This window comes from Ammodytes marinus (assembly GCF_949987685.1).
Source record: "Ammodytes marinus genome assembly, chromosome: 5".
Classification (NCBI taxonomy): domain Eukaryota; kingdom Metazoa; phylum Chordata; class Actinopteri; order Uranoscopiformes; family Ammodytidae; genus Ammodytes; species Ammodytes marinus.
In genome coordinates, this window is record NC_137234.1 from 33,824,939 (window position 1) to 33,851,984 (window position 27,046).

The 27,046-nt window shown below is 42.8% G+C and overlaps 1 protein-coding gene across 4 annotated transcripts in view; it reads right to left on the reverse strand.

The window, feature by feature from the left end:
* LOC307250839 (A-kinase anchoring protein 13) overlaps positions 1 to 27,046 on the reverse strand; it is a 201,779-nt gene that overhangs the window by 61,967 nt on the left and 112,766 nt on the right. For all 4 annotated transcript variants that reach the window (XM_080028071.1, XM_080028073.1, XM_080028072.1 and 1 more), the window contains exons 11-12: positions 19,787 to 19,839; positions 3,054 to 3,126 (exon numbers count right to left, since the gene is read on the reverse strand). In XM_080028071.1, coding sequence (XP_079884197.1) covers positions 3,054 to 3,126; positions 19,787 to 19,839 — 126 coding nt within the window. The remainder of the gene's footprint in view (positions 1 to 3,053; positions 3,127 to 19,786; positions 19,840 to 27,046) is intronic.

The following is a 27,046-nucleotide window of genomic DNA, read 5'->3' on the forward strand; positions in this document are numbered from 1 at the left end:
GCTTAAAAGAAACATTAAAAAAATACAAAAATACAACACATAAGCACAGAACAAAATGACACAAGCACAGAAGAGTAAAATGACACAACCACCATTCCAGACCATAACAGGTTGGTGGTGTGAGAAAAACATAAAACAAGTAGAATACAGACACATGTTAAAGTGCATGAACATATAGCACGTTAGAATACATAAGCATTTAAACACAGACAAAACCACATAAGTACAGACAAGGAGCATATACATAGACAAGGAGCATACATGCAGACAAAAACACATAAGCACAAACAAGGATCATACACACGGACAAGGACCATAAACAACACAACTAGTAAACACAAAGACAAACACACTATCCCAGACTATTATGGCCGCATATTTGATTGGTCAGTAACCGGTGTTTTAAAGATTTTGAGAAGGATTTGAGTGATGTGATGTTCTTTACACTGACATTAAAGCGGCAACGAGTAACTTTTAAATATCTTTTAAACAGCCTCATGTTTCCTCTCATAATCATAAATTACCTTTAACAGCAAACAAGTCCATCAGTGCAAAGAAAGACGTTTTTATATAGTTTTTATTACTGCATTTGATCTGGTCGTACACCCAGTCCGATTTTCGGTTCACGCGTGCATGCTCTATGGTCACATATCCGCATTGGTCGCAGATTTCAGTGTGGCGCAGGAACGCGATTTGAGAAGCCTATGGCTCCAGGTGAGGGAAGGGGATAGGGAGACCAGATCCCAATTCACCAGATGTGGGACAAAGACTACGTTTGTGCGGGACAAAGTGCCGTTTTCTTTAGCAAAATAAACTCGTGTCACCACCGGTAATGCCAGAGACACGGCTTTCTATATTAAAAAACACTATCTTTAGATCAGCGCGCAGCAGTTAAGTTAGCTACTGTTAAACAAATAGAGTTAAGGCTGCGGCTTCACATTAAAAGCATTTCACTGGCTTCACATAAGCATTTCACTTGACAAACGTGAGTTGGCTTTTATTTTGAAGTAACAGAAAGGAAATGCTGAAGCAGGCAGCACCTTCACAGAGCCACTGAGCCCAGCAGCCCCCCGACAGTGCGATACACACACACACAGAGACAAACGGAGAGACGCACACTCACAGACTGCTGTCTCCACACAGCTATCGGATATATAGGCTACCAGATTATAAAACACGCATTTAAAAAGGGGGGCTCACTTTCAATAACAATGCGGGACAACGTCTCAATTTGCGGGACGTGTGAAAAGTAATGGAAATGCGATCTGGTCACCCTAGAAGGGGAGCGGGAGCCTTGTTTGAGACAGTTATTTGTCGTCATAATTGATAACGGGGCTGAACCATCAAAGCAAAAAAAGAAAATGCAATGAAGAAAAGCAAAAAAGGGAGAGTGATAGGCGGGTGGGAGGGCGTTGCCAAGCAACGTATAGGCCTACACAATTTCACGGAGTGAACCTAGACTGCAGTGTTTACTCCTAAATGAATGAGCGGTAGCCTACTAAAGACTCGTTCAGCTCCGTGAGAGGTGACAATGCATCAACTCATTGCAATCAGGTGTGTTTAGCACTTACTGGCATTAGTAGATGCTGTGTCACCACCACTCTCACCGAGCCGAAATGAGTCCACACACGGACACGCACCATATTGCTTCCTGATTATTTGAATCTTGCAGCCCTGCACGAGCAAGCAAACAGCTTCACGACAGCTGGCGTCGTAATAATACTACCGCTTTTGTTCAAAGGTGTCGCCAACGTGCCGACTTACTCGTAGTGCCTTTAACTGATCTTTCTATGATTATTCTAATCACCGTTCCTAACATTATGACCAAAGGATTTGTTCATATTTTGTTAATTGTCTGATTTATGATATATTTTCTTCTTAAAAACACTACCAAAGTGCATTTTTAAGACCTGTACATAGTATTTTTAGATTTATATTATGAAAAAAGGCTGTTTCCAAAATCTGTTCTGTAAAACGATGGACTCTAATATGTTAGTGTAGTAGTGCTAATGTAGCAACTGCAGCAGGAACTTTGTGACACTGGGCTCAGAATTCTCAGCACGAGCAACCAGGTCAACAATTAGGGGAGAATGCAGAATCCCACAATGCAAAACCACATTTGGAAAGTCGTCCTTCTCTTTTTAGGGATAAAACAATGGAACAGTCTCCCAACAGATCTAATAACTAATAATGATTTTCAAGCTTTCTCCCGTCTGACAAAGGTTTGGCTTCTCACGCAACAGACCTGCACACACTTATAGAATGTTGTAGTGCTACTGTGCAAGTAGGATAGGGGTATATATTTTATAAAATATGTAATATAGTGCTTTTACAGTTACAGTTACTTTGTATAAAGTGATTTTATGAGACTGAACACGCTCCTACGGACAAACTTTGGATTGAGCCTGTACAAAATATTAATAATAGCCTTGGGGTGCCCATAGCTCAGTTGATAGGGTTGAAATAGCATCTGTGTGTGTGTTGTTTGACTTCATGTCCATGCTCTCTTGGCACATATACTCTGTAACGTGCAGTTTGCTGCAGAAGTACTCAACCAAACTGGTGAAAGTCTGGCAAGCATGTGCTATTTTGAGTCTGTCCTTTTTGCTCCCCTTTTACCTGTGTGTATTTGGAGCTGGACAGGTTCGGGTTCTTTTTTTCCTCTTAAATCTTTATTGACACTATTTTGACATCAGCATGCTAGTTGCAACAACGTAATAACAAATCTACAAATAGATGCTGTTGAGAAAAAGAAAAGAAAAACAAACTGCCTTCCTATTCTTATTCTCTTGATGATGAATTTATCTAGTTATTCCTCCAGTCAAAATTCCTAATTTTGAGTCCTGTATAGTCTATTTTTACCATTTTCTGACGAATTGTGCGTCTTGAAATCTCAGTTTGTGTGTCAATTTCTCCATTACAAATACCTCTTCAATAATAGTGAGCCACTGATATTTCGTAGGTGGTGTTTCCTTACACCAATGCCTGGTGATAGCTTTCTTGCTAGCTAGCAGCAGTATTTTGATTACATACTTGTCGGGTGTGGGTCTTACCTGTACATGTTGTCAGTGTGTGGGCATCAGGGCAGGGCTGGACGGGGTAGCACACATCACTCTCCCTCTGGATCTAACACACACACAACAACGAATGGAAGTTAATTGATTTGGAGGACAGGTTCTTTATAGAGCCTTACATTACATTAACTGCTGTGTAAGGAGCCCGAGGAACTATCTTCTGCTTCTATGCACAACTGTGTGTGTGTGTGTGTGTGTGTGTGTGTGTGTGTGTGTGTGTGTGTGTGAGTTTCTCTGCAATCACATTAATATTCAAATATGATTCACGCCCACTGGCTCCACATGTGACTGTCCCACCCGAACACGCCGCAGTATGCCTTGTGTGTGTGTGTGTATGTTTCTCGCATGTTTGAGCTATAGTGTGAGCACATCAACATATCTGCAGAACCCGAAACACACACACACACACACACACAGGTCACAGCCACACCATTGTTCCACCCATGCACCCAGACACAGCCACTTCAGTGTCATGTCAGGGAGACGTGGGAGGGTTCTCTGCAAAACTTGTGTGTTTCTGTATTGTATTGTATTGCACACACACACACGCGCACACACACGCGCACACACACACACACACACACACGCGCACACACACACACACACACACACACACACACACACACACACACACACACACACACACACACACACACACACACACACACACACACACACACACACACACACACACACACACACACACACACACACACACACACACACACACACACACACACACGGCACTCTGCTGAACAAAATTCCAGTCCTAAACATTTCCCTTGGACATTGCCCTCAACCTCCTGACTCCTGCATCAGGGATACTTTGAGGTAATCACAGGTGTACTACAAGTATCTAGCCAAGTTAATTTGGAAAAAGTATCACAGTTACATAGTTTGTCAATCAGAGAGTGAAAAATCTATTTATTGTCCATGAAATAAGCACACACATACTTCTACTTATACGTCTTTTTTAATACTATTATAAATCAAAGGTCCAAAAGGTACATTTAAGTGTTTATTAGACTAAACCTTGTCTGTATGCATCTGAATATTCCTCCCCATACAACTATCTTTTTTTTTTTTTTTTGGCATTTTTCATGCTTTATTGATAGAGACAGAGGTGAAATGGGGCAGAGAGGGGAGTGGCATGCAGAGAACGACCGCTGGCGGGAATCGAACCCAGGTCTGCTGCCGGGCCCGGCCCGGGGGGGACGCCCTACCAACTGAGCTAAGGGCCCCCCCATACAACTATCTTTAATGGAAATTATCTCCACATTAGTTTCTTTCAATACTCTGAACCAAAAATCTAAACTTCTAAAGCCCTTTCCTTCAACTCAACCTTCCTAAATCATCCTTAGCGCTATTCTGGAGGTCATTACACAAGGATTTGTTCATTAGATTGTCAATTGTCTTATTTATGATACATTCTCTTCTTAAAAACACCAAAAAATGCCAAAAATTCATTTTTAAGACCTGAATATAGTTTAAAAAAAAACTTTATCCGAAGCCTCAAAGTGCGTCCTCACTCACACACCAATACACTGACTCACAACCACGCAGGGTGTTGGCCAACCACTGGGAGTAATCTGGGGTCTGTGCCCAGGAACATTCTGACATGTGACAGGTAGTAGTGAGGGACTGAAGCCATTGAAGCCCTGCCATTAGTGGAGAGATGACACGTTACACACCTCGCAAATACAGTCAGGACAAATTCAAATGAAGGTCTTCCACACTTCTGTAGGTCTTTCCTTTCTACCGTTGGCTTCTGATCACATGTAAAAGTCAGAAACTGACCCCTGTTCTGTCTGTAGTGACTGTCACAATAGGCCCTCACAAAGTTGATCTGGTTTTAAAGGGACACTTTCAATCAAAGAAAAACAAAACAAGAGAAGGATGAAGGGAGTGAACTGAGATATAAGCTAACATCTGGTTTAAGTGGAGGGGATGATGTAAAAACTACAGGAACACACATAAAGGCTACGTTCTAAATTACATACTCTTTCTTTTTTCTATTCTACATACTACAGCTGATCATAAAAATAATCTAGTTAGCATGCAGTATGCTACAATTTGGGACTTTACTTATTTAATAAGTAATACTTGACTTATTTTTTTCATCCTAACATGACGCCTTGATCTATCCTCTTGCTTATACAGTCAAGTGCGAAAGTTTGTGAACCCCTTGAACATTTTGGAATTTTATTTATTTTTACCATTATTAATTAATTTTTATCAATACCAGTATTTTCTATATGAAATAACAGATGTTTGTTTATGAATTCAACATTTTTCTTTTCCAGAAATCAATTGTTAAAACAGATAAAACAAATTATTTGACGAATGTTGTATGTGCAAAAGTTTGTGAACCCTGAGCTGCATTGCTTAAATCGAGCAGGTTGACACAATCAGGTGGGCCAAATTGGTTGATGAAATAGACCAATGTAATGAGAGATCTTTAGGAAAGAAATTGGGTGGCACTAGATAAAACAGAGATAAAACCAGGTCAGTTTAGGCTCACCAAAGTGAACCCATACAGGTCAGACATGCTAAAAGGGAAACAAATCTCAGGAATAAAGTTTTGATGTTGCACATTTGTCTGGGGACAGTTATAAATTCATAAAAAAAAAATTTGAGCTCAATCGGTCCACCGTGAGGCAAATCATCTACAAATGGAGAGCTTTAAGAGTGACTTAACATCTGCCTAGAAGTGGACTTCCTTCAAAAATATCCTCAAACGCCACAAGAAAAGTGATTTTTCAGGTAAAAGCCAACCCAAACATTACATCTGGAGATTTGCAGACAATTTGAAACCACCATTATTCACTTGGGAGAAGGTTCTCTAGGTGGTAGGCAGAATTGCATTTTTTCCCAAACATGGCAGTTTTGGTTATGACCAAACAGTTCAATTTTGGACTAATCTGTCCACAGAATAAGACTTCAGGTATCTCAAAGTGCTCTCAGGCAAAGTTGTGACAAGCAGTTTTGTTCTTTTTTGAGAGCAGAGGCTTCTTTAGCAACCCTCCCATGAAAGCCATTTTGACTGAGTTTTCTTCTTATTGTGGAACCATGCACATCTGTCCCAGATGCTGCAAGAGAGGTCTGCAAATCACTAGATGTAATGTTTGGGTTGGCTTTTAACTGAAAAATCACTTATCTTGTGACGCTTGTGGATATTTTTGAAGGAAGTCCACTTCTAGGCAGATGTTCAGTCACTCTTAAAGCTCTCCATTTGCAGATGATTTGCCTCACGGTGGACCGATGGAGCTCAAACTTTTTTTTAAATAATTTATAGCTGTCCCCAGACAAATGTGCAGCATCACAACTCTATTCCTGAGATCCTCAGAGATTTGTTTCCCTTTTAGCATGTCTGACCAGTATGGGTTCACTTTGGTGAGCCTAAACTGACCTGGTTTTATCTCTGTTGTATCTAGTGCCGCCCAATTTCTTCCCTAAAGATCTCTCACTACATTGGTCCATTTCATGACTCAATTTGGCCCATCTGATTGTGTTTACCTGCTCCATTTAAGCAATGCAGTTTAGGGTTCACAAACTTTTGATCATACAACAGTTGTCAAATAATTTGTTTTATCTGTTTTAACAATTTATTTCTGGGAAAGAAAAATGTTGAATTGATAAACAAACATCTGTTATTTCATATAAAAAATACTGGCATTGATAAAAATGAATTAATAATGGTAAAAATAAATAAAATTCCAAAATGTTCAAGGGGTTCACAAACTTTCGCACTTGACTGTATATCCGTCGCATCCCTGGTTGTTTTCATACAGAGGCTCCGTTGATGTGACGTCAGTTCCGGTAACGCACTGGATTGTGGGTCAGAATCGCCCAAATAGCATGATGTTTTCGACAATAAAAATCTTGACTGAATGTAGTAGGGCATCCGGGTATTTATACGCATGCAAAATCTGTCAACTTGAATGTGGACATCCTAAATCTTTTTCTACCATATTAAATAGCAGGGAAGTATGGGGTTTGGAGCACACTGTCCTTTGCTCCGGAATCTGCTGAAATGGAAGTGGTTGACAGATGAAAAAGAAAAAGATTAATTTAAATGAAATACCCTGACATGTGTTGAAAGCGACGGCTGTTAAAAGCAGCCCACTGATCGGTTGACGGTTGTGTAGGTTAGCTGCTGTAGGCGAGCCATCAGAGTGAGCTCATGTGGAGAGATGATCAACTGGTCAAGCCAATGAGTCCTTTGTCCCCTCGTCCACTTGTCTCAATGGATCTATTGTAACGGCTCTATGATCGCCTGCTCTGTCTTATCAACATCCTGCACAACAGTGGGATAGACTCTCCAACACAGCAGAGGCATTGAGCCATCTATTCTACTCCCAGGCTGCACACCATGGCCCACTGTGTGAAGACTGGCTTGATTCTTCATTTTAATCCACCACATGCTTATTAAAAGGTGCACTATGTAACTTCGGGGTGTGTCAGAGAAGTGAACATTTTCTAAGGTATACAGTACCTCACAAAAGTGAGTACACCCCTCACATTTCTTCAAATATTTAATTATATCTTTTCATAGGACAACACTGAAGAAATGACATGTTGGTACAATGTAAAGTAGTCAGTGTACAGCTTGTATAACACTGTAAATTTACTGTCCCCTCAAAATAACTCAACACACAGCCATTAATGTCTAAAGTGCTGCCAACAAAAGTGAGTACACCCCTTAGTGAAAATGTCCAAATTGGGCCCAAAGTGTTAATATTTTGTGTGGCCACTATATTTTTCCAGCAATGCCTTAACCCTCTTGGGCATGGAGTTCACCAGAGCTTCACAGGTTGCCACTGGAATCCTCTTCCACCCATTCATGACGACATCAAGGAGCTGGTGGATATTAGAGACCTTACGCTCCTCCACCTTCGGTTTGAGGATGCCCCTAAGATGCTCAATAGGGTTTAGGTCTGGAGACATGCTTGGCCAGTCCATCACCTTTACCCTCAGCTTTTTTAGCAAGGCAGTGGTCGTTTGGAGGTGTGTTTGGGGTCGTTATCATGTTGCAATACTTCCCTGCGGCCCGGTTTACGAAGGGAGGGGATCATGCTTTGCTTCAGTATGGCACAGTACATGTTGGCATTCAGTGAACTGTAGTTCCCCAGTGCTGGCAGCACTCATTTAGCCTCAGACCAAGACACTCCAACCACCATGCTTGACTTTAGGCAAGACACACTTTTCTTTGTACTCCTAACCTGGTTGCCACCACACACACTTGACACCATCTGAACCAAATAAGTTTATCTTGGTCTCATCAGACTACGGACATGGTTGCAGTAATCCATGTCTGTAGTCTCCTTGTCTTCAGCAAACTGTTTGCAGGGTTTCTTTTGCATCATCTTTAGAATAGGCTTCCTTCTGGGACAATAACCATGCAGACCAGTATGATGCAGTGTGTGGCGTATGGTCTGAGCACTGACAGGCTGACCCCCCCACCCCTTCAAGACCTGCAGCAATGCTGGCAGTATTCATAGGTCTATTTTCCAAAGCCAACCTCTGGATATGACCCTGAGCAAGTGCACTCAACCTTTGTAAACTGGGCTGCAGGGCAGTATTGCAACATGATAACGACCCCAAACACACCTCCAAGATGACCACTGCCTTGCTACAGAAGCTGAGGGTAAAGGTGATGGACTGGCCAAGCATGTCTCCAGACCTAAACCCTATTGAGCATCTGTGGGGCATCCTCAAACAGGAGGTGGAGGAGTGCAAGGTCTCTAATATACACCAGCTCCTTGATGTCGTCATGAATGGGTGGAAGAGGATTCCAGTGGCAACCTGTGAAGCTCTAGTGAACTCCATGCCCAAGAGGGTTAAGGCAGTGCTGGAAAATAATGGTGGCACACAAAATATTGACACTTTGGGAGCAATTTGGACATTTTCACTTAGGGATCCGGTGTACTCTTTACTTTTGTTGCCAGCACTTTAGACATTAATGGCTGTGTGTCACGTTAATTTGAGGGAACAGTAAATTAACACTGTTATACAAGCTGTACACTGACTACTTTACATTGTATCAAAGTGTCATTTCTTTAGAGGTGTCCCATGAAGAGATATGATGAAATATTTGAAGAAATGTGAGGGGTGTACTCACTTTTGTGAGATACTGTATTCTCATTTTTCCTCACAGGAAAATGTGATCTCTGGAACGGTGTTTAAAGTTAGAAAGCTTCCTGGAAAAGTTACGGTTTCACCATTGTTGTTTACGGCAGCAGGGCCCACAGTTTGGTTTACAAACATATTCTAGGTTTACGTTTGGTTGCAGGTTCCTCAAAATAAGCAAGTCTTGATTTACGGTGATATAATTATTCTATATTAAGAATTACATGTAGAGAAAATATGTTTTTCAAACTAACTGCAGGCTCTGCAAATGTAAACAAATCCCCATCCCCTGAAACAGTGTAGTGCACCTTTAATGGAAGTGTTTCCTAACCTGCTCCAGCCAGAATCTACTGCAAAACTGCAGAAGAAACAGAACATTTATTTAGCATCAATAGACTGTTTTATTTTAATTTTTTTGCCAAATGATTAAAATAACCACCTTTATTCATACAGTAAATGCACCAAACGTCATTTGGTTAAAGTGGTGAGCTGGACAATCTTTGCATAACCACACTCTGCCACCTCATTTGTCACCAATGTCAATTACATTATTTGTTGTTTGAAATAGTCCGATCTGCTTCAATTCAATAATATGTTTAAGTTGGTAATAATAATAACAACAACAACAACAACAACAACAATAATAATAATAATAATATTAATAATAGGAAAGCCTTAACCGAGACTAAATAAAAAACAGTGCAACTGGTAATGTTCCAGGTGGAATTCAATGGTGAAAATAGAACAGGGTGTAACTTGAAAAATCAGTCAGTATTACATTGGCCACATTGCATTATTTTCTATAGAACTACAGGTTTTGTCTCTAGATGGGACACTGACCAGATCATTGTAAAAGGGATGTGAAGGGGCCCATGATGAGAAATGAAAAAGCTTTGGGCATACAGTATACTGCTCGTTTTGAGTAACATCATCTGCAAGTCTTCTAAGTCCTTTTATTTGGATACACACCCACGCCTACACTAGCCTGGTCCTTCCAGACCATCGTACTTCATTTCATTTGTACAGAAGGTCTGGAATCGCTCAATTGACAAACGTTAACTCACTTGAAGGTGGGTGTCTGTTGAAGTTTAAAACTATTGGATGTGCCCAGTGCCACTCTGGATCTGCCAACCAATCGCATAACGTTTGGTTGTGACGTATGACATGCACTGGCTTCTGAGCTACTCCCTCTGTTCGCTGATTGGACCGCCAAAAATCTGTCCGGAGAAAATACGCAAATATACCACAGACCCAGACTGACTACTGAAGGGAAAGGAAAATAGAGCGGAAGTAGGTAGGCGAGCGGTGCCATGCTACGCCTACACTTCACGCTCATACACTTATAAAGCACTGAATTTCAGCATCCAATTCTGCTGACTGTTAAACCTTACATCATGGCTTTGACATGGATATTCAGTGTCTTCTGGGAGCTGTTAGGTAAATGATTTACCACTGCTTGTGTAAAGGTGTCTTCAACACTCCTAAGAACCAAAACAAAACGTGCCCTGACTGGTATTCAGCTATGACTTTTACTAATGGATGAACAGCGTGTGTTTGTCTGTCTGTCCCAACAAGTACTGAAGACTACATTCCATATTAGAATCTACGTGTTTTTTATAACAAATGCCTCCCTCTGATCCATGATGATAGATTTTGTACAAAAAGGCCTAGCATTATGACCCTGTCCTGTGATTATCAAAGTGACATAATGATCTCATATACTTAAACCAATCACGTGAATCTTCTAGGGAAGTTAAAAGTCAAAAGGATGAGTCATGATCTTCTCCTAGTTCAGACTCAGTGTTATACTCAGTCTGACACATACAATGAGAAGCTTCCCAAAGCCTCAGACCTAACAGTCAGCCATGAGAGAGTTTAATAACATGAAGGCCATAGCAGAGATAAACAGCATGGTGACAGAGGGTGTGTGTGAGCAGGTGTGGGAACACCACTCAAAACTACTTCTAACGCTGCTACAGAAATATATTTTTTTTTAAATATTCATCAACAGCAATCCAAATCATTCAACTGCTATTTCAAATTAGGTGAATGCAACCATGGTGTGATGGAGACCACACCTGATTGGACAATGTGCTCCTATGTGGGATGTTATTAATGGAGTTGCATCATTCTGAAGCTGCAATAGTCATTAAAAGTGGCATTTAGTGTTGGATTTTTGGAGAAACCACTTGTGTTATTAGTGACTTTAGCTATTTGAATAGTTCTTGTTTGATCTGTTTATTTCAAACTGCTTAAAGTTTGGGATTTTCAATTGGGATTGAATAATTTTGATTGCACCTTGTATGTATATCTCTACCTGTACATCATCTCTGCATTCATATAATATCTTTCTACATATGTTTGCATTTATTTATATCTGTATCACTGTACAGGGGCGTAGCACCAAATTCTTGGCCCCTATACAAAAAGTCCTGATGGGCACCCTGAAAGGCGGTCTTACAATACACATGGCTCTCTGAGCCAGACAACTCCACAATATTTAATTTGATGAATGACCAAATCCATACTTGTACATACTTTGCATTTGCTAAATAAATAATAATAACCATACACACACACACAGTGTTTGTCAGAGGAATTTGGGAGACTATGTAGGGGACCCTGGACCTTCTAGGGGGGTCCGAAAAATGTGAACCTTTGAAAGTAAAATTCATCAATCTGGTGCACTTTTTGAAGAAAACTAAGGCTAAATCAACTGTGTCCAATGTGAACTATTTAGTAATATTTTATGGAATAATTTGGAGACACAGAATTAACAAAAAGCAGAAAGAAAAAATGTACAGGTTTAAAAAAATCCAGTCCGCTTTGTGAATTTAATAATCCCAAAGCTCCTTCCCTCTTTGAAGTATTTTTTTTCTTTTTTCTTAGTGGCTCAATATATTATTCGTGGCACTGAATAATGTTATTTAAAAAATAACCAAAAAATGTACTGACTCATGATAGGCCCCTGATCTCCTTGCAAGGGTCAGGGGCCTATCATGAGCCAGTCAATTATTTCTCTTTTTGGAATGGCATTGTTCGGGGCCTTCGAAGATCAAGGGCCTATATTGAGCTTGTTAAAATTTTTTATTTTTTTTTGATGGGTCCCCCTCTGCCTTGGGCCCCCCCAAGACTGTTGCACTTGTACCCGCAGTCCGACGGCCCTGTCACTGTACATCTTCTACTGTATGTTATCTCTCTCTGCATATGCCCGTAGCTTTCCTGGCCACTGCTTTAGGTTGACTTTGGTAGTCCCAGTTTGAACGGCCTTTTGCCATCAGAACTTCAACAAGGTGCCGGAAACATTAATCAGGGAATGCCGGTTAGGGCTGAATATTGGCAACGTTTTTCCAATCTTCTGCTGTCCAGTTTTGAAGAGCCCACTGTCGTCTCAGGGCAAATTAACACCTGAGAGTTTTCTGATTTGGTTCTATCCAGATGTGAGAATGATACATTGTATGGTTTTGTAACAGGTCTGGTTCTCTTTCACCCCTATCGTCTCCTCTGGTCTGAATCAGTTTGTGAAGGGAACCAAAATGCAGTGTCATAAGCCACGTGAGAAAGTTCTCTTCACTCATTGGTCAGATGCGCCTGGGGGTGGGAGCAATAACTTAGTTGCCGAACTGCTCTACAATTGGTAATAATTTCCATGCAAGAAAACTACAGAAAAAAACTACAGGAAGTAGATATTTTTTGTCATGCCATAATGCATAGCCTTACAACTATAGGCTTAGTTGTTTGTATTGCTCCCTATCCAGTCTCTGATTTTAGTAATAAACACATTAAAATGGTTTGTGGACTATCAATCAAGTCGGTGATAACCAACTGCTGCGGTAGAACTTTAATTTTGGAGAAGCAGTCATTATCACGCGTGTGTATTTTCATTCATTGATTGCATATTTGACAGTTGAGATGCTGTACGTCATGAGTAGGCCTAGCCGCCATCTCCTAAAGAATGATGCTGGAGTAAGCAGGGATTTCCCTTTGAGTTTCCTGGCCTCTCTCTCTCTCGTCTGATTGGTAGAGGACCAGACATGAGCGCGGAAAGCTAAGGAGCCATGTTAGCCTCATGGAAAGACTGTCCCCATGGCAACACTGTTATCCCCATGTGCATCACCCAAAACTCTCCCAAAATCAAATAGGGAGAAAAAAAATCCTTGAATGGATGTTTGTTTGTTTTTACGGTACATTATTAAGGCTCAGAATGTCCCAAACTGTCCACGGACAAATAAACATATTTCATATTTCTATGGCACTTCAAGCTGGGGCATGAGTGACTGATACAACACTGGATAGTAAGAAATTGAACAATGAATGATTGAATGACCAAAGTGTGAATGGATGCCCCCATGTTGTTCTACAGAATGCACACATTGAATTATGCTGATGTCTTGAAAGAAGCAAATACATGTAAATACCAAATGCTTGGTCCAATAGATTGAAGTGATTAAAATGTAAATAAGGTCTTAGGTCGGAGCATTATTGACCAACCACTATACTGTTTACACACACACACACACACACACACACACACACACACACACACACACACACACACACACACACACACACACACACACACACACACACACACACACACACACACACACTCCTGTGCCTACCTTAATCAACACCACATCCCCAGTCCTCTCTCCTCGGGCACAGAAGCTGTACCTCCGCCTGTGTCTCTCATACATGCTGGTGGCAGTCTCTATGTATTAATCCTCAGCGATCACACATCTCTATCGGCCCTTTTCTGTCTTCACTCAAACCCAGTCCCAACAACGTGGTTGGAGTTCCACTCTGGGGTAAAAAATAGATCCAACTTGCAGTTTCCCAGATTTTCTTGCCATGAAAAGAGAAAGAAATCCCCCCCACCTCATATCAACTGAAACGGGTAATTTTCATAGTAAATCTGTCCTCACAGATTCCAGACCAAGCTCAAGTGCTGGTTTTATACCTCAAGCGAAAAAAGGCAAAGAAAAGTGAGTCCTGTATGTCCACAATGTGATGTGTAATCCACTAAAGTCTAACGTTCTCTGGTGTGCCTTGTTGGGAGCAGTCTGGGCTGGAAAATGAGCCTCTCTGCCCACATCTGTTCAGAACAGCGGCCCCTCCCTCCAACACTTCTTCCAACTCCCTCAGGCTCTCTCACACACACACACACACACACACACACACACACACACACACACACACACACACACACACACACACACACACACACACACACACACACACACACACACACACACACACACACACACACACACACACACACACACACACACTGATCTGTCCCTCACAGCACAGGAACAATGGGGCTGTGCAGTCTGAGACACAGACAGAAGACTTTTTCATCTGTTGCAACAGAAAAAAAAAAGTGAAGAGTGTTTGCAGCTGGAGAGACTGAAGAGTTGCTGGTCTAAATAACATTGGGCAAAACGCTGGTATGGTAATTACATATGCTTCTTCATTTATAATCGACTGTCACACCCATATCAAAGGCCAAGCCAACCGTCTTATTCATGTGTGCTGAATTACATTTCTTTTCCCTTGCATTATAGAAACTATTTAAAGTTTTGAACTTAACACATAATTTTTCAATGTAGTCAAATGCATTTATCTTTTGCTTCAGAAAAGTAATTATTTGTGTTAAAACAGCTTGGTTAAAGCTTTACGACACCGGCACAGTGTGTTCAATGGAGTCGCAGTTCAAATATTTAGAGGATTTGATAATCTGCAATTTAATGTGAATGCTACAATGTGTAACATTTTTCATTAATGGCACAATATGCAACATTTTCATGAAAATACAAAGTATAGAGTCAGCCAAAAATCGTCCCTCTCAATGATCACTTGTGCCCCATTAGAATGTGTGGTGGTGTGTTAATTTGCACTGTCCTCTCTCTGGCTGTATTTTACATGGGGTCGCATCTGTAGCATGTGTTTTTTTAAACACAAGATTCAGACTTAGCTCCACCCTAGCTAGGTGAAGCAAAGAGGTTTGCGATGATGGCTATTGGCTATGGGCTAAATGCTTAGCCCTGTAAAGAGGGCGTAAGAAATGTCAAGTAATGTGAGTCAATTCTATCTAGTTTAGGGAAAGTGATGTGATACTTAAAAATCAGTGAAGTCATGTTACACACATCGGGTACTTTGCAGTATGTGTCTTCGCTTCGTTTTGTTTAACATATTGTATTTTATGTCATTTTAGAGAGCCACTCAACAAAGAAGTGATTAAACAAAAGAGAGTGGGCCCATAATCATAGTTCGGCAGTATGAAAATGGTCGGAAAATTTGGCAATAAAATATCGGCCTATTACAAACATGTCAACAGACAAAACCAATCACAGTAAACCTGAGCTAGGCCTACTCCCAGTATAATGACACGTGTGTGTGTGTGTGTGTGTGTGTGTGTGTGTGCGTGTGTGTGTGTGTGCGTGGATGCTGCTCATGGTGATGAAGGATCATTCTTAGTAGTTCACTGTGTTACTGTTACTTTCTAACTGGGACAGCATATACTGTAAGTGGAAATAATCAGCCTTGTCATCTGTACACAAACACTGTCATAACCATGGTAACAGCTGTCCATCTGACGCAGGGAGAGAGAGAGACACACATCTGGCAGTAGTTATACCTGCTCTGACCACAGAGAGGCAGCAAAGGACAGAGACTCACGGCTCTGCCCCTTTGTGACATCACTGGAGTTTTTTATGTCCTTCAGCTGATTTAAAGTTCACCTGGAGGTGCTGTCAGAGTCTTTAACCCTAACCCTGCTTGTGTGCTTGCTTAGCCTGATCAGGGGGAACCATAAACATGAACTAACTATCAGATGTAAACACACTTGGATTGATAATTAAATTATCTATTTATAATTTTGCAAAAAGTGTTTTTGCTCAAACTATCTCAAACTATTTTTTTTTTTCGTTATTTCAATTTGTTTTTATGTTTTGTAAAGTCAACTTTTTGATGGACATGTCATGCACAGTCTGAAATCAAACTATGGCCAGTGCAACAATACCATTTTAGCTTTAATGATAATTACAATAACAGGTAAGAATGATTTACCAACACAAACACGCTCACAAACACGTGCGCACACACACACACACACACACACACACACACACACACACAGCCTCTCTCTCCAGGTCTTCAGGTTCCAATAACTCAGACTGTGACCTGCTGCTCCAGATGACCAAAGACTGCGTCACTGGGAAAGATTGGAACAGGATTTATATGGTAGAGGGGTGGCCTTGGGCCGGTCCGGCCTGCTCTGACCTCAAAGGGACAAAGGGGCTTGTAGAGCAGTGAGGACGGAGGTACAACTAACTACAAAAAACACACAAAAAATTTGCAAGTAATCGCCCTGATGAAGACCAAGCAGAAACGCATAGGCACTTTAGCCGCTAACGTTGCTATGAGTACCAGTTACGCAGTGGCAGTGCTACCACGGGTAATATCTTATAATAGAAAACAACCTCCAGAATTTTTACCGATACCAAACATGAGTATAGGGCAAAGTAAAGTAGAGTAGAGTAGAGCCAGTCCCATTTAAAGGAGAAGAGCCATAGGCTAGCTCATGTACATATCATGTGAAGGAAGCATTGTGCCCCTACCATGGAGATGGACTCTTATCTTATCTCCAACCTGATCTCCACAGTGTGTATTTGCGTTGGCTTGATTGGGCTACAGCCTGGTTCGTTAGCTGCCCTGTCTGCTCACTGAATGAGACTTCAATTGTGTCAAAGAGATCACGTTTACAAAGAAAAATCTAATTCTTTTTTTAGTTAAAAGGGGGTGAACCAGTTCCCTCTGCAATCTCCCCAGAGCACGTAAGCACCTGAACAAGTGCTTTTCAGACAGTGTTTCAAACAGACAACAGTCACAGTGAGGAGGTGATAATGTAGGCAGGCTTAAAAGATACACCTTGCAGTTTTAGGGAAGTAGAATTTGTTAACATTTACAGAGCTTGCAGTTAGTTTACAAAAACATATTTCTCTACATGTAATGCTTACTATTGAATAATTATATCATCATAAATCAAAACTAAATTATTCTGAGGCACCTGGAACTAAACATAAAACTAGACTATGTTCGTAAACAAAAGTGTGGGCCCTTCTGTTGTTAACAACAGTGAAACAGTAACTTTTCAGGAATCTTGCTAACTTCAAACAGTGTTCCAGGGATCCAATCTTCCTGTGAGGAAAGGTTTTTTATTCCGGTATGAGAATATAATTAAGAAAATGTTCACTTCTCTAATATACCAAAAGTTACATAGTGCACCTTTAACCTCTCTCTCAACTCTATTCATTCCTGTACACAACTATTCTGTTTCTTCTTTCGGTATGAACAACCAAGTGACACCGTGAGGAGTGTGTGTGTGTGTGTGTGTGTGTGTGTGTGTGCCCTGTTAGCACCCTCCCCCCCTTTAGTACAATTCATGACATTGATGCAAAGTTGTGGGATGCAGCTAATGCCTCATTTCCACCGAGTAGAGCGGGTCGGGTCAGAGCAGCTCAGAGCGGGACAGCTCACTTTTAAGAATCTCGGTGTTGTTTCCACCGCCGACCCTACCTTTACTGGTAGGGCGGGGTTTATGACCCTACCTTTACGGGTAGGGTGGGGTTTCGGCTGGACTGCGATAGCCGCCGCCAGAATGTGGGTCAAACTATCAGGCTGTGGAACAGCTGTGGTCAAGCTAGCGGTCTCTCGTTTTTGCTGGGTCAAACCAGCCGCTTCTTTATTTATTCCCCCCGTGTTGTTGTGAGCACAGAAACGGCTCGGTGCAACTGATACAGTGAGCGAACAGTGCTGGCTGCGGCAGCTTCGTGACATCGTAGCAGTGGGACACAGTGTAGCCAACTGGTTCATTTAATGACGAGGAAAAACACCACACAATAAACAGTGCTACGCTCACATTTTCGCCAACACACAAGACTCTCTTCACTCTAGCCGAGGTGACTACACACGGCGGAAATGATTCTTTCTACCAACTGTGGTCAAACCAGCGGTCTCTCGTTTGGTCAAACCAGCCGCTTTCCCCCGTGTTGTTGTGAGCACACAGACGGCTCTTCGCTCTAGCCGAGGTGACTACACACGGCGGAAATGATTATTTCTACCAACTGTGGTCAAGCCAGCTGTCTCTCGTTTTTGCTTGGTCAAACCAGCCGCTTCTTTATTTATTCCCCCCGTGTTGTTGTGAACGTGTATTTACTAGCCTACTATCTATGGCGAAAACACACAGAAACGGCTCGGTGCAACTCATGAGCGAACAGCGCTGGCTGCGGCAGCTACGTGACTAGCAGTAGGACACAGTGTAACCAACTGATTCATTTATTGACGAGGAAAAACACCACACAATAAACAGTGCTGTGCTCACATTTTCGACAAAACACAAGACTCTCTTCACTCTTGCCGAGATGACTACACATGGCGGAAATGATTCTTTCGACCAATCAAATGACGGGGGTGTGTCGCTCCGCATTTTCGGACCGCTTTCAGGCGGCTAGTACCCCTACGGAGGAGTACTGAGATCGGGAGCGGCTCAGAGCGGTTAGGTGCGCTTAAACCGTACCTTACCCAACTTTTGGCAAATGAAAAGCCAAACTACCCGGACCGAACCGCTCCGATCCGACCTGCTCTACTCGGTGGAAACGAGGCATAGGACAGGGCTGTGTAGCAGACTTTCCACCCACACCACCGTTTCAGAACACATAAGACTTTTGACTTCAGATGTGGTCCATTCATTGTAGAAAACTGATTTATTTGAAAAGCTATTGAGGCTTAATACTGTGGCTTAGAGAAAGAAGGTTTTTCTTCCTCTCCTAAGTGTGATGTCATGCCTATCCTGTCAACACATTAGTCACACAATAAACAAAAAGCCTTTAAGTTTCAGTCAAAGGACATACTGTATGCCCTGAACTTTTGTCTGATTTGCTCAGTGTTTAGCAGTGTTTAACTACCTGTATCCGGAATAGACACTTAGCCCAGATACCTTATCTTACCACATACTGCAGGAGAAATGTGTCTCCAAAGCTGAACGGAAGGTTAAAGGTGGAGTTAGCAATTCTGGAGAATACTTGTTTTTAAAAACTCCCTTTTTTCCAAAATCAGTCAATATCTCCTCATGATTCGCAACCTGTACGTACAGTGTGTACCCTGAAAAGAAGCTGATTTCTTTTCACCCGATTTCTTTTCAGCACACACTCACGCACACACACACACACACACACACACACACACACACACACACACACACACACACACACACACACACACACACACACACACACACACACACACACACACACACACACACACACACACACACACACACACACACACACACACACACACACACACACACACACACACACACACAGAGTACGGACAGGGTAGCGGATGGTGAGGAAATATTCACTGATTTTTCCCCGGAATTGCTGACTCCACCTTTAACGCAGGTGTATCAGCTGTGGATGGATCCAGTCATAGGCCAAGGAATTTAAAAAACCTTCCTCACAGCATTAGGAGACACTTTAAACACAATTCTAACTTCCTTTTATCTCTAACAAACTCACCTGCACAATGGGTGTGCTGTCCTCATCTCTCTCAGTCTGCCGACACTGTGCTTCTGTAGAGAATAGACAACATGAGTTCATCATTAAAGGACAATTATGAAAAAGGTGGTGTTAATTTTTAATCATGTGAAGTATGACAAAATGCTTTTGTGAGAAATTATAATATTCTATTGACATATGAACATTACCAGAAATGCATGAAGGCATAAAAAAAACACAGGTGAACGTGATGAGAAGAGATCTAGCAATACAACTTTTTGTTGCGTTTATGTTAGTGGATGACGTTGTGCCATGTATGCTACTAAACACTTCCTCATGTTGAGAGGGAAAAGCTGCCAGAAAAAACACTGCCAAAGAAAGCAGGACATGGTGGCTGAATGCTTTGTTTAAGTTGTTGAAAGTGCTTAAGGTGAGATCCAAATTTTAAATGATGCTGGCCAGACTTTTTTTTCTAAGTGACACAAACGCTTATAAATATTTAGTGATCAGAAAAGTTCTTGTCAATTTATTTATCAATGACTAGAATGACACTAAAATGTCCATGGTTCCCTTAGTAAGATAACAGTTTTCATAGCCCGAAAAAAACTATATCACAGATGTAGTGGGACATGGGAACACTGAGACTAAATCTAAAATCTAAAATAAGTAGGAGAAGGAGATTTGATTAAGGAGTAGCCTGGACTGGCCCTGACACTGCATATTTTACACAAGATGAGACAAACTCTAATGTTAAGCAGACACAGAGAATTTAAAAATAGAAGCAACAAGAAGTGTATTCCATTAAATGAATGTCCGTATTCCCTCCACTGCAGCCCCAGCTTCGGTAAACATACAGGACAATTATAAAAACATAATTCAAAACCTGAATGTAGGCTTTCCTAAAAAAAAGCTTATAATGGTCAAAGAGTACAAGGCTTCCCAAGGCGAAGTGATGTAATGGTGTAAAATGATGATGTTTGTGGTAGTAACTCAAATGTATTGCCTTCGCTACAGTTGATGTGCAGACATGGTGGTTGCTCCCTCCCACTCAAATGTACCACTGTGATTTACAGGGTAACAGTGAATTGTTATATACACTGCCATGTCATACGTGCAAGGTTCCTACAGCTAAAGACAAGTTAGATGTACATTTTTTAAGACTTTTTTTATTGCTACTGAATGAGTTTTTGAGGCCAATTCTAGAAAAAAAAACAAGATTGAAAGGAAAAACCCACATCATTTACTTTACTTGGAAATGCTATTACTCTTTTTCAGGTCATTCAAAATGCCAAACTAAAAACACAATATGAATCAAAATACATGCTACAAATTACCTTAAAATTTAAAATGGCAACATCCAAAAAGACATCTTCAAGTCTTCTTCGATATAACAATGTCTCAGCATTTGAAGAATCTAGAATGATTGATTTAAGACATTCAATACCAATTAAGGTCTTATTTTGAGATGCCTTTTAAGTATTTTTCAGTAACCGCGGGAACCTTGCATCTGTGGCTGCTCATCACATGACATGTAGCTGAGGTAAGCGCACAACTTTGACTTATCACACAATGGCCTTACTCAGAGACCCTCTCCCTATTAAAACACTGAGGTCCATGTGATATTAGAATGGTGAAGGCATTTTTTCCCCAGATAATGGAGTGGTCAGTAGGCAATTCTTTTATAAATCGATCTGTTATAGGCTCTGGAGCAGGTTGGGTATGCAGCATGAGTTAATATGGAGATATACCCTGGTAAATCGTGAACTAGAGTCAGCTCAAGTTACCTCACTAAGCCCAAATCCAGCTTCAAAGTACAGATCTCTGGTTAGCAACACTGCATTGAGTCATGATAAGAATATACATTTATTATAACCATGACCCTCTATATTTCACTCTCATATTCCCCTATTCTTTTTGACAGAAATAATGTACTCATAATCCAATAACTTCAATCAAAAACATAATACAGTTGTTTTATCAATCAATTAATGCTTTGAAGCCTAAATGCCATTACAATATACTGCTTCAAAATCTGAAACTTGATACGGACAGAAAAGGATGTGGGTTTATACTCTCATTTAAAACGCAATATATTCACTAATGTGTTAACAGGACATCTGATGCCTGGACACATCCTGCGTCTCTACCTGCTCCGCCCCTCTTGATGTCATCATGTCATTTAATGGCGAGCCTCCTGAGCTGAAGAGGCTGCTCTAATCTCTCTAAAAAACGATAGTTACGTATGTAACTACGGTTCTATGAGTTCCGGATGACCGCCAGAGGCGGTGCTTTCAGCACTGGATGTTCCATCGCGCGCATGCGCAGGTCGAGTACTTATACCAAAATAGTCACATGTGACACCTGGGTGACCTGGGAATATGTATATATTACGGAAGTCACTTTCAGCACTGGATGACTTATACCAGACAGGTCACGAAGAGTACTCACTAATTAAGGGCTTACAGCCGTCAACAAGACAGCCGCCATCCCACAGGATGAGGAGCAGAAACATTTACTCTGTAGAGCCGCGCAAACGTACATGATGAAGACCATGAAGCTGAGGTGCAAATGTCCTGACGTGGAACCCGCTTCAAGGCAGCCCATGATGTAGCCATACTCCTGGTAGAGTGGCACTCAACGGCTAAGGCATGGGGAGCCCCGTGCTCTATATGCATTCAAGACCACATCCACAAGCCAGTGGGAGGGTCTCTGTTTGGACAGGGCAGCCCCCTTCCTGCAGCTCCCATAGCAGACAAAGAGGTTATTTGTCTTACGCAAGCTGGTTATTGCCACAACATATGCCTTAAGCGCCCGCACCGGGCACAGTGGGTCTGACATTCTCTCTGCACCCCCTGGTGAGCCTAAGGGATTGAAAGCAGCCAACTCGATCGATTGGTTTACATGGTGGGGAGACAATCGTTTGGATAGGAAGGATGGATTTGGTGAGAGCACCACTCCTGACCCTTCTACATGCCAGCACAAGCCCGCCTGGCTCACTGACAAGGCATGGAGTTCACCGACCGTCTGCAGTCGCACGGCAAGGAGGAATGCCGTCTTCATAGACAGCAGCGTCAGGTCTGCCTGACTCAGCGGCTCAGATGGGGGTAGACCTAAGGCCCTCAGGACTACTTGCAAGTCCCATGATGGTGCCCTCAGGGGTCATGGTGGCTGAATGAAGCCTCTGGCCTCCCTTCAGAAACTGCCTGACTAGGTAGTGGGGCCCTACCGTCTGGTTATCCACCCCTGCATGTGTGGCCGATATCGCAGCCACATTAACGCGCAGGGTGGAAGCAGCTCTCCTGTTGCCCACACAGACTGCAGAAAGTGTAGTACCACTCTCAATGAGCAAGTCCCTGGGACTTCGCCATTTGCCATGCACTACTGTGAAAACAACTTCCACCTGTTTGCATAGAGTCATATAGTGGAGAGTGCTTGAGGTATGGACCTCTGACTGGTCGCAATACGTCAACAGTGGGTCCTGGCTATCAGGAGCCACACGCACAGCTGCAGGCGCCCCAAGTTCGGGTGCACTACATGTGTCTGCCTACCTGAGACAGAAGGTCCTGTCTCTCTGGAAGGCACCAAGGCTCTCCTTTGAGGAGTTTTAGTAACGCTGGGAACCATGGCCTTCCTGGCCCATGTGGAGCCACCAAACGTAGACTGTAATTGTAATGCTGGACCCCGTCCAGTGTTGCCAGTAAAAAGAGAATTGGAGGAAATGCATAAAGCAGGCTGACTGGCCAAGCATTAGCCAGAGCCTCCTGTCTTAGGGAACTGGTCCTCTCCATCTAGGACAGGGGTGTCCAAACTTTTTTCACTGAGGGCCACATACAGAAAAATCTACGAAGGGCCGGGCCACTTTGCAAAAATAACACATTTATCAAGACATGTAGCTGCTCTGATGTTTAGTTTCATAGTGTCTTCGTAAATTGTAATCCTTCTTCACGGCAACACTTTCCTTGCACATTGAACAGACACATTTCCCCTCTTGTTTATATGCCAATGATACACCCAGTGTTTTCTGCCTTTGCGTCCAATGTCCAGCAGGGTGAAAATAGTATCCAGCCGAGGTCCCGACCCTCAGAATGGCCTTTTATTGTGGACAGTCTAAGGCACACCTGTGCACTAATCATGATGTCAGATCAGCATCTTGATGTGGCACACCTGTGAGGTGGGATGGATTATCTCAGCAAAGCAGAAGTGCTCACTATCACACATTTAGACAGATTTGTGAACAATGTTTGAGAGAAATGGTACAATTGTGTATCTGGAATGAATTTTAGATCTTTAAGTCCATCTCATGAAAAATGGGAGCAAAAACAAAAGTGTTGCGTTTATATTTTTGTTGAGTGTATTTCTCTGTAATATGATGAGTGCATTTAAATTATTTAAAAATTAAAAGCGCCATATTACATTATATTTTTAAAATGTGCCACTGGCCAATCAATCAGTGTTTGACACCCCTGCACTAGTGGGTTAACTAAGAAATGCAAAAAAAAATATATATATATATTTTTTTTCAAGGGGCCATATTACATTATATTTTTAAAATCGGCCACGGGCCAATAAAAAGCGGGCCGCAGTTGGCCCGCGGGCCATAGTTTGGACACCCCTGATCTAGGAGAACCAAGGGGGACAGTGGGTCGTCTCTTCGGAAGCAAAGAGATATGCCACTGCCCTGCCATACTTGTCCCAATCATGCCTACCACCTCCGGATGGAGTCTCCACTCTCCGGGGGGTGGCCCTTGGCGAGAGAGAAGGTATATCGCTGTGTTCCAGACACCTGGAACATGGACAGCTTAGATAATGGGGGAGCACCCACATAAGGAACCCTTACGTTACCCGCATGCCCTGCTTCGATCTGGTGCCCACATGGTGGTTGAAGCCTGAGTGCTAAGAACCCTGCAAGGAGTTTCATCCTATGACATGCTCCAGTCTCTGCTGGGCATCCCACTGGCCTACGACAGTCCTGCACTAACAGACTGCGTCCCAGTCTGACAAGGAGGCGTCTGTCTCTACAACCTCATGCCGGGAGATTCCTCCCTAAGGGCGTCCCTGCAATCAGGGATGCCCTCTCTCTCCAGGGTCTGAGGGCCCGAAGGCACTGCCCAGACACCCTGACCATCTTGCGTCTCTGCCACTTGGGGTCCAAGTGGAGACCCTTCGCCCAGATCTGAAGAGTACTCACTTAGAGAAGGCCTAGTCGGACCCTCATGGATGCCGAGGTCAGCATACCTATCAGTCAAAGGAAGAGGCTGTATTCCAGCAGCCTCCCCTGCATGAAGTGCTGTAGTAGCTGCCGAATGGTAGCTACGCGCTCTGGAGAAAGGCAGGCTCGCATGGCCGCCAAGTCGAGCACCAGCCCCAAGTAACTCACAACCCAACACATAAGGTTGCCCTTTGTAAGATTGATTGTAAGGCCAAGCCTGTTCCCGGCTGGCTGAGGAGCGTGGCTGTGTCCCTGACCGCCTGCTTCCGAGTTGGGCGAAATGATCAACCAGTTGTCTAGGTATGGCAGTACACCATACCGCTGAGCTGTAATGGTGACAGGGATGCTACCACACACTGTTTAATATACGCAGAGCCAGGGACGGCCCAAACGGAAGAACCCTGAACTGGTACACCTTTCCCAGAAATGCCCAATGTCACCACCTGTGACATTGGGCAGTAGGGACTTGAAAGTAGCGTCTTTCAGGGCTATGACACAACCCAGTCCGCCTGAGCGATAGACTGGAGGCCACCTGCAACACGCAGCATGTGGAGAGGAAGAACCGTGAGGCACTGATTCCCCCTCTTAGTCCAGAATGGGGCGAACCCGCCCCACTTCCTTGGTACCTGAAATTAGGCTGAGTAGAACCTACCGAGCATCGAGTAGCACCCCCAGGGACTCTAGGGGAGGACGGCGGCTGGACGCCAACCACCTGGCGCCTGAAATGCAGACCGTAGCACGGTGTTACGGCGCTGTTCGGAATGTGCTGAGAAGCACTGGCCCCTTGATTGTCCACCTGGACGTGGTTGAAGATATTGGCACGGGGTACCACAGAGGTTCCCGACCTGAAGAGCAGCTGGCCCAACGTCTAACCTGGGATCACTGGAAGAGAATGGAGGGTCTGTCGACACACCTCCGACTGGGACGACTGCGCCAGCCAACCCTGGCGGCGCACCCACTTCACAGTTGACATCAACCTGCCTAGCTCCCTCAGTCATAATGCAAAGTCTGCAGTGAAGCATCACTGAGGGTCCGTGCTGAGTGACCAGCACCTGACCCCTGTATGGTTTGCGACAGAGCCAGGACTATGTGAGAAAGCAAATTCCCAAGACGGCCCCCACGGGAAGCAATGTCGTAACTCCTAGTAAGGAGGTCGTATGTAATCCGGCACTGGGGCCGAGGCCAGCGCACATCGGTTCTCAGAGCCTCGTCTAGGGAGACAACCAGGGATGCTATAGCAGACTCAATCATATCTCGCATGGCTGCCAGACCTCTGCTGTCACTAGTAGGGCCCGACCGATATATCGGCCGGCCGATTTAATCGGCCGATTATAGCACATCTCCGAAAAATCGGCAATCGGCAAAAAATGGACGATTTTTTGATTTTATTTAAAAAAAATTCAAGCAATCATGTTGAGTGAGATGCATTGCTGCCCCGGAAGTAGCCTACATGCATAACATTAAAGTTATAGCCTATTAACAGCAGCAGCAGGTGTGTTGTAATACATTGGATTAATTCACACTTGACAGTTCCCCCTGACACCAATAGCAGAGTCATTGGTCATCTTTTGACTGTTAATAGTAATTGAAAGAATTGATATAGTGCTTTATTGGAGGTCATTCAAAGACACTTAACACCATCATATAGAAAATCATACTTATAGAAAAAGAAAACAAAATACAGACAAATTAAAGATAAGGTTTGGAATGGAGTCAGGTGTAATTATGCTTTCTTAAAGGTGAAGTAAGCGGTTTATTTATGTTCATATAAGTGTTAAATCGCTCTTTATTCATACAGTGATCACTTACATAATGTGCACGTTTCATAAAGCCGATCTCTCAGTCAGCTGCTCTGCATGTAATAGGCAAATAAACTTATTGGAGGATCCCGAAATTTTATCCAATCACAAGAGAGAACGCTACAAACCGGCACCCGTCTCACTCATGGTCTCACTGCCGGTGCACGCCAGAGCAACAGATGGGTGAATGTTTATGCGCCTACAATGGCGGAGCAGGTGAAAATCCTTCCCAATGTCTGTTTTGATGGTTTTTATCATGTTTTATCACACTTA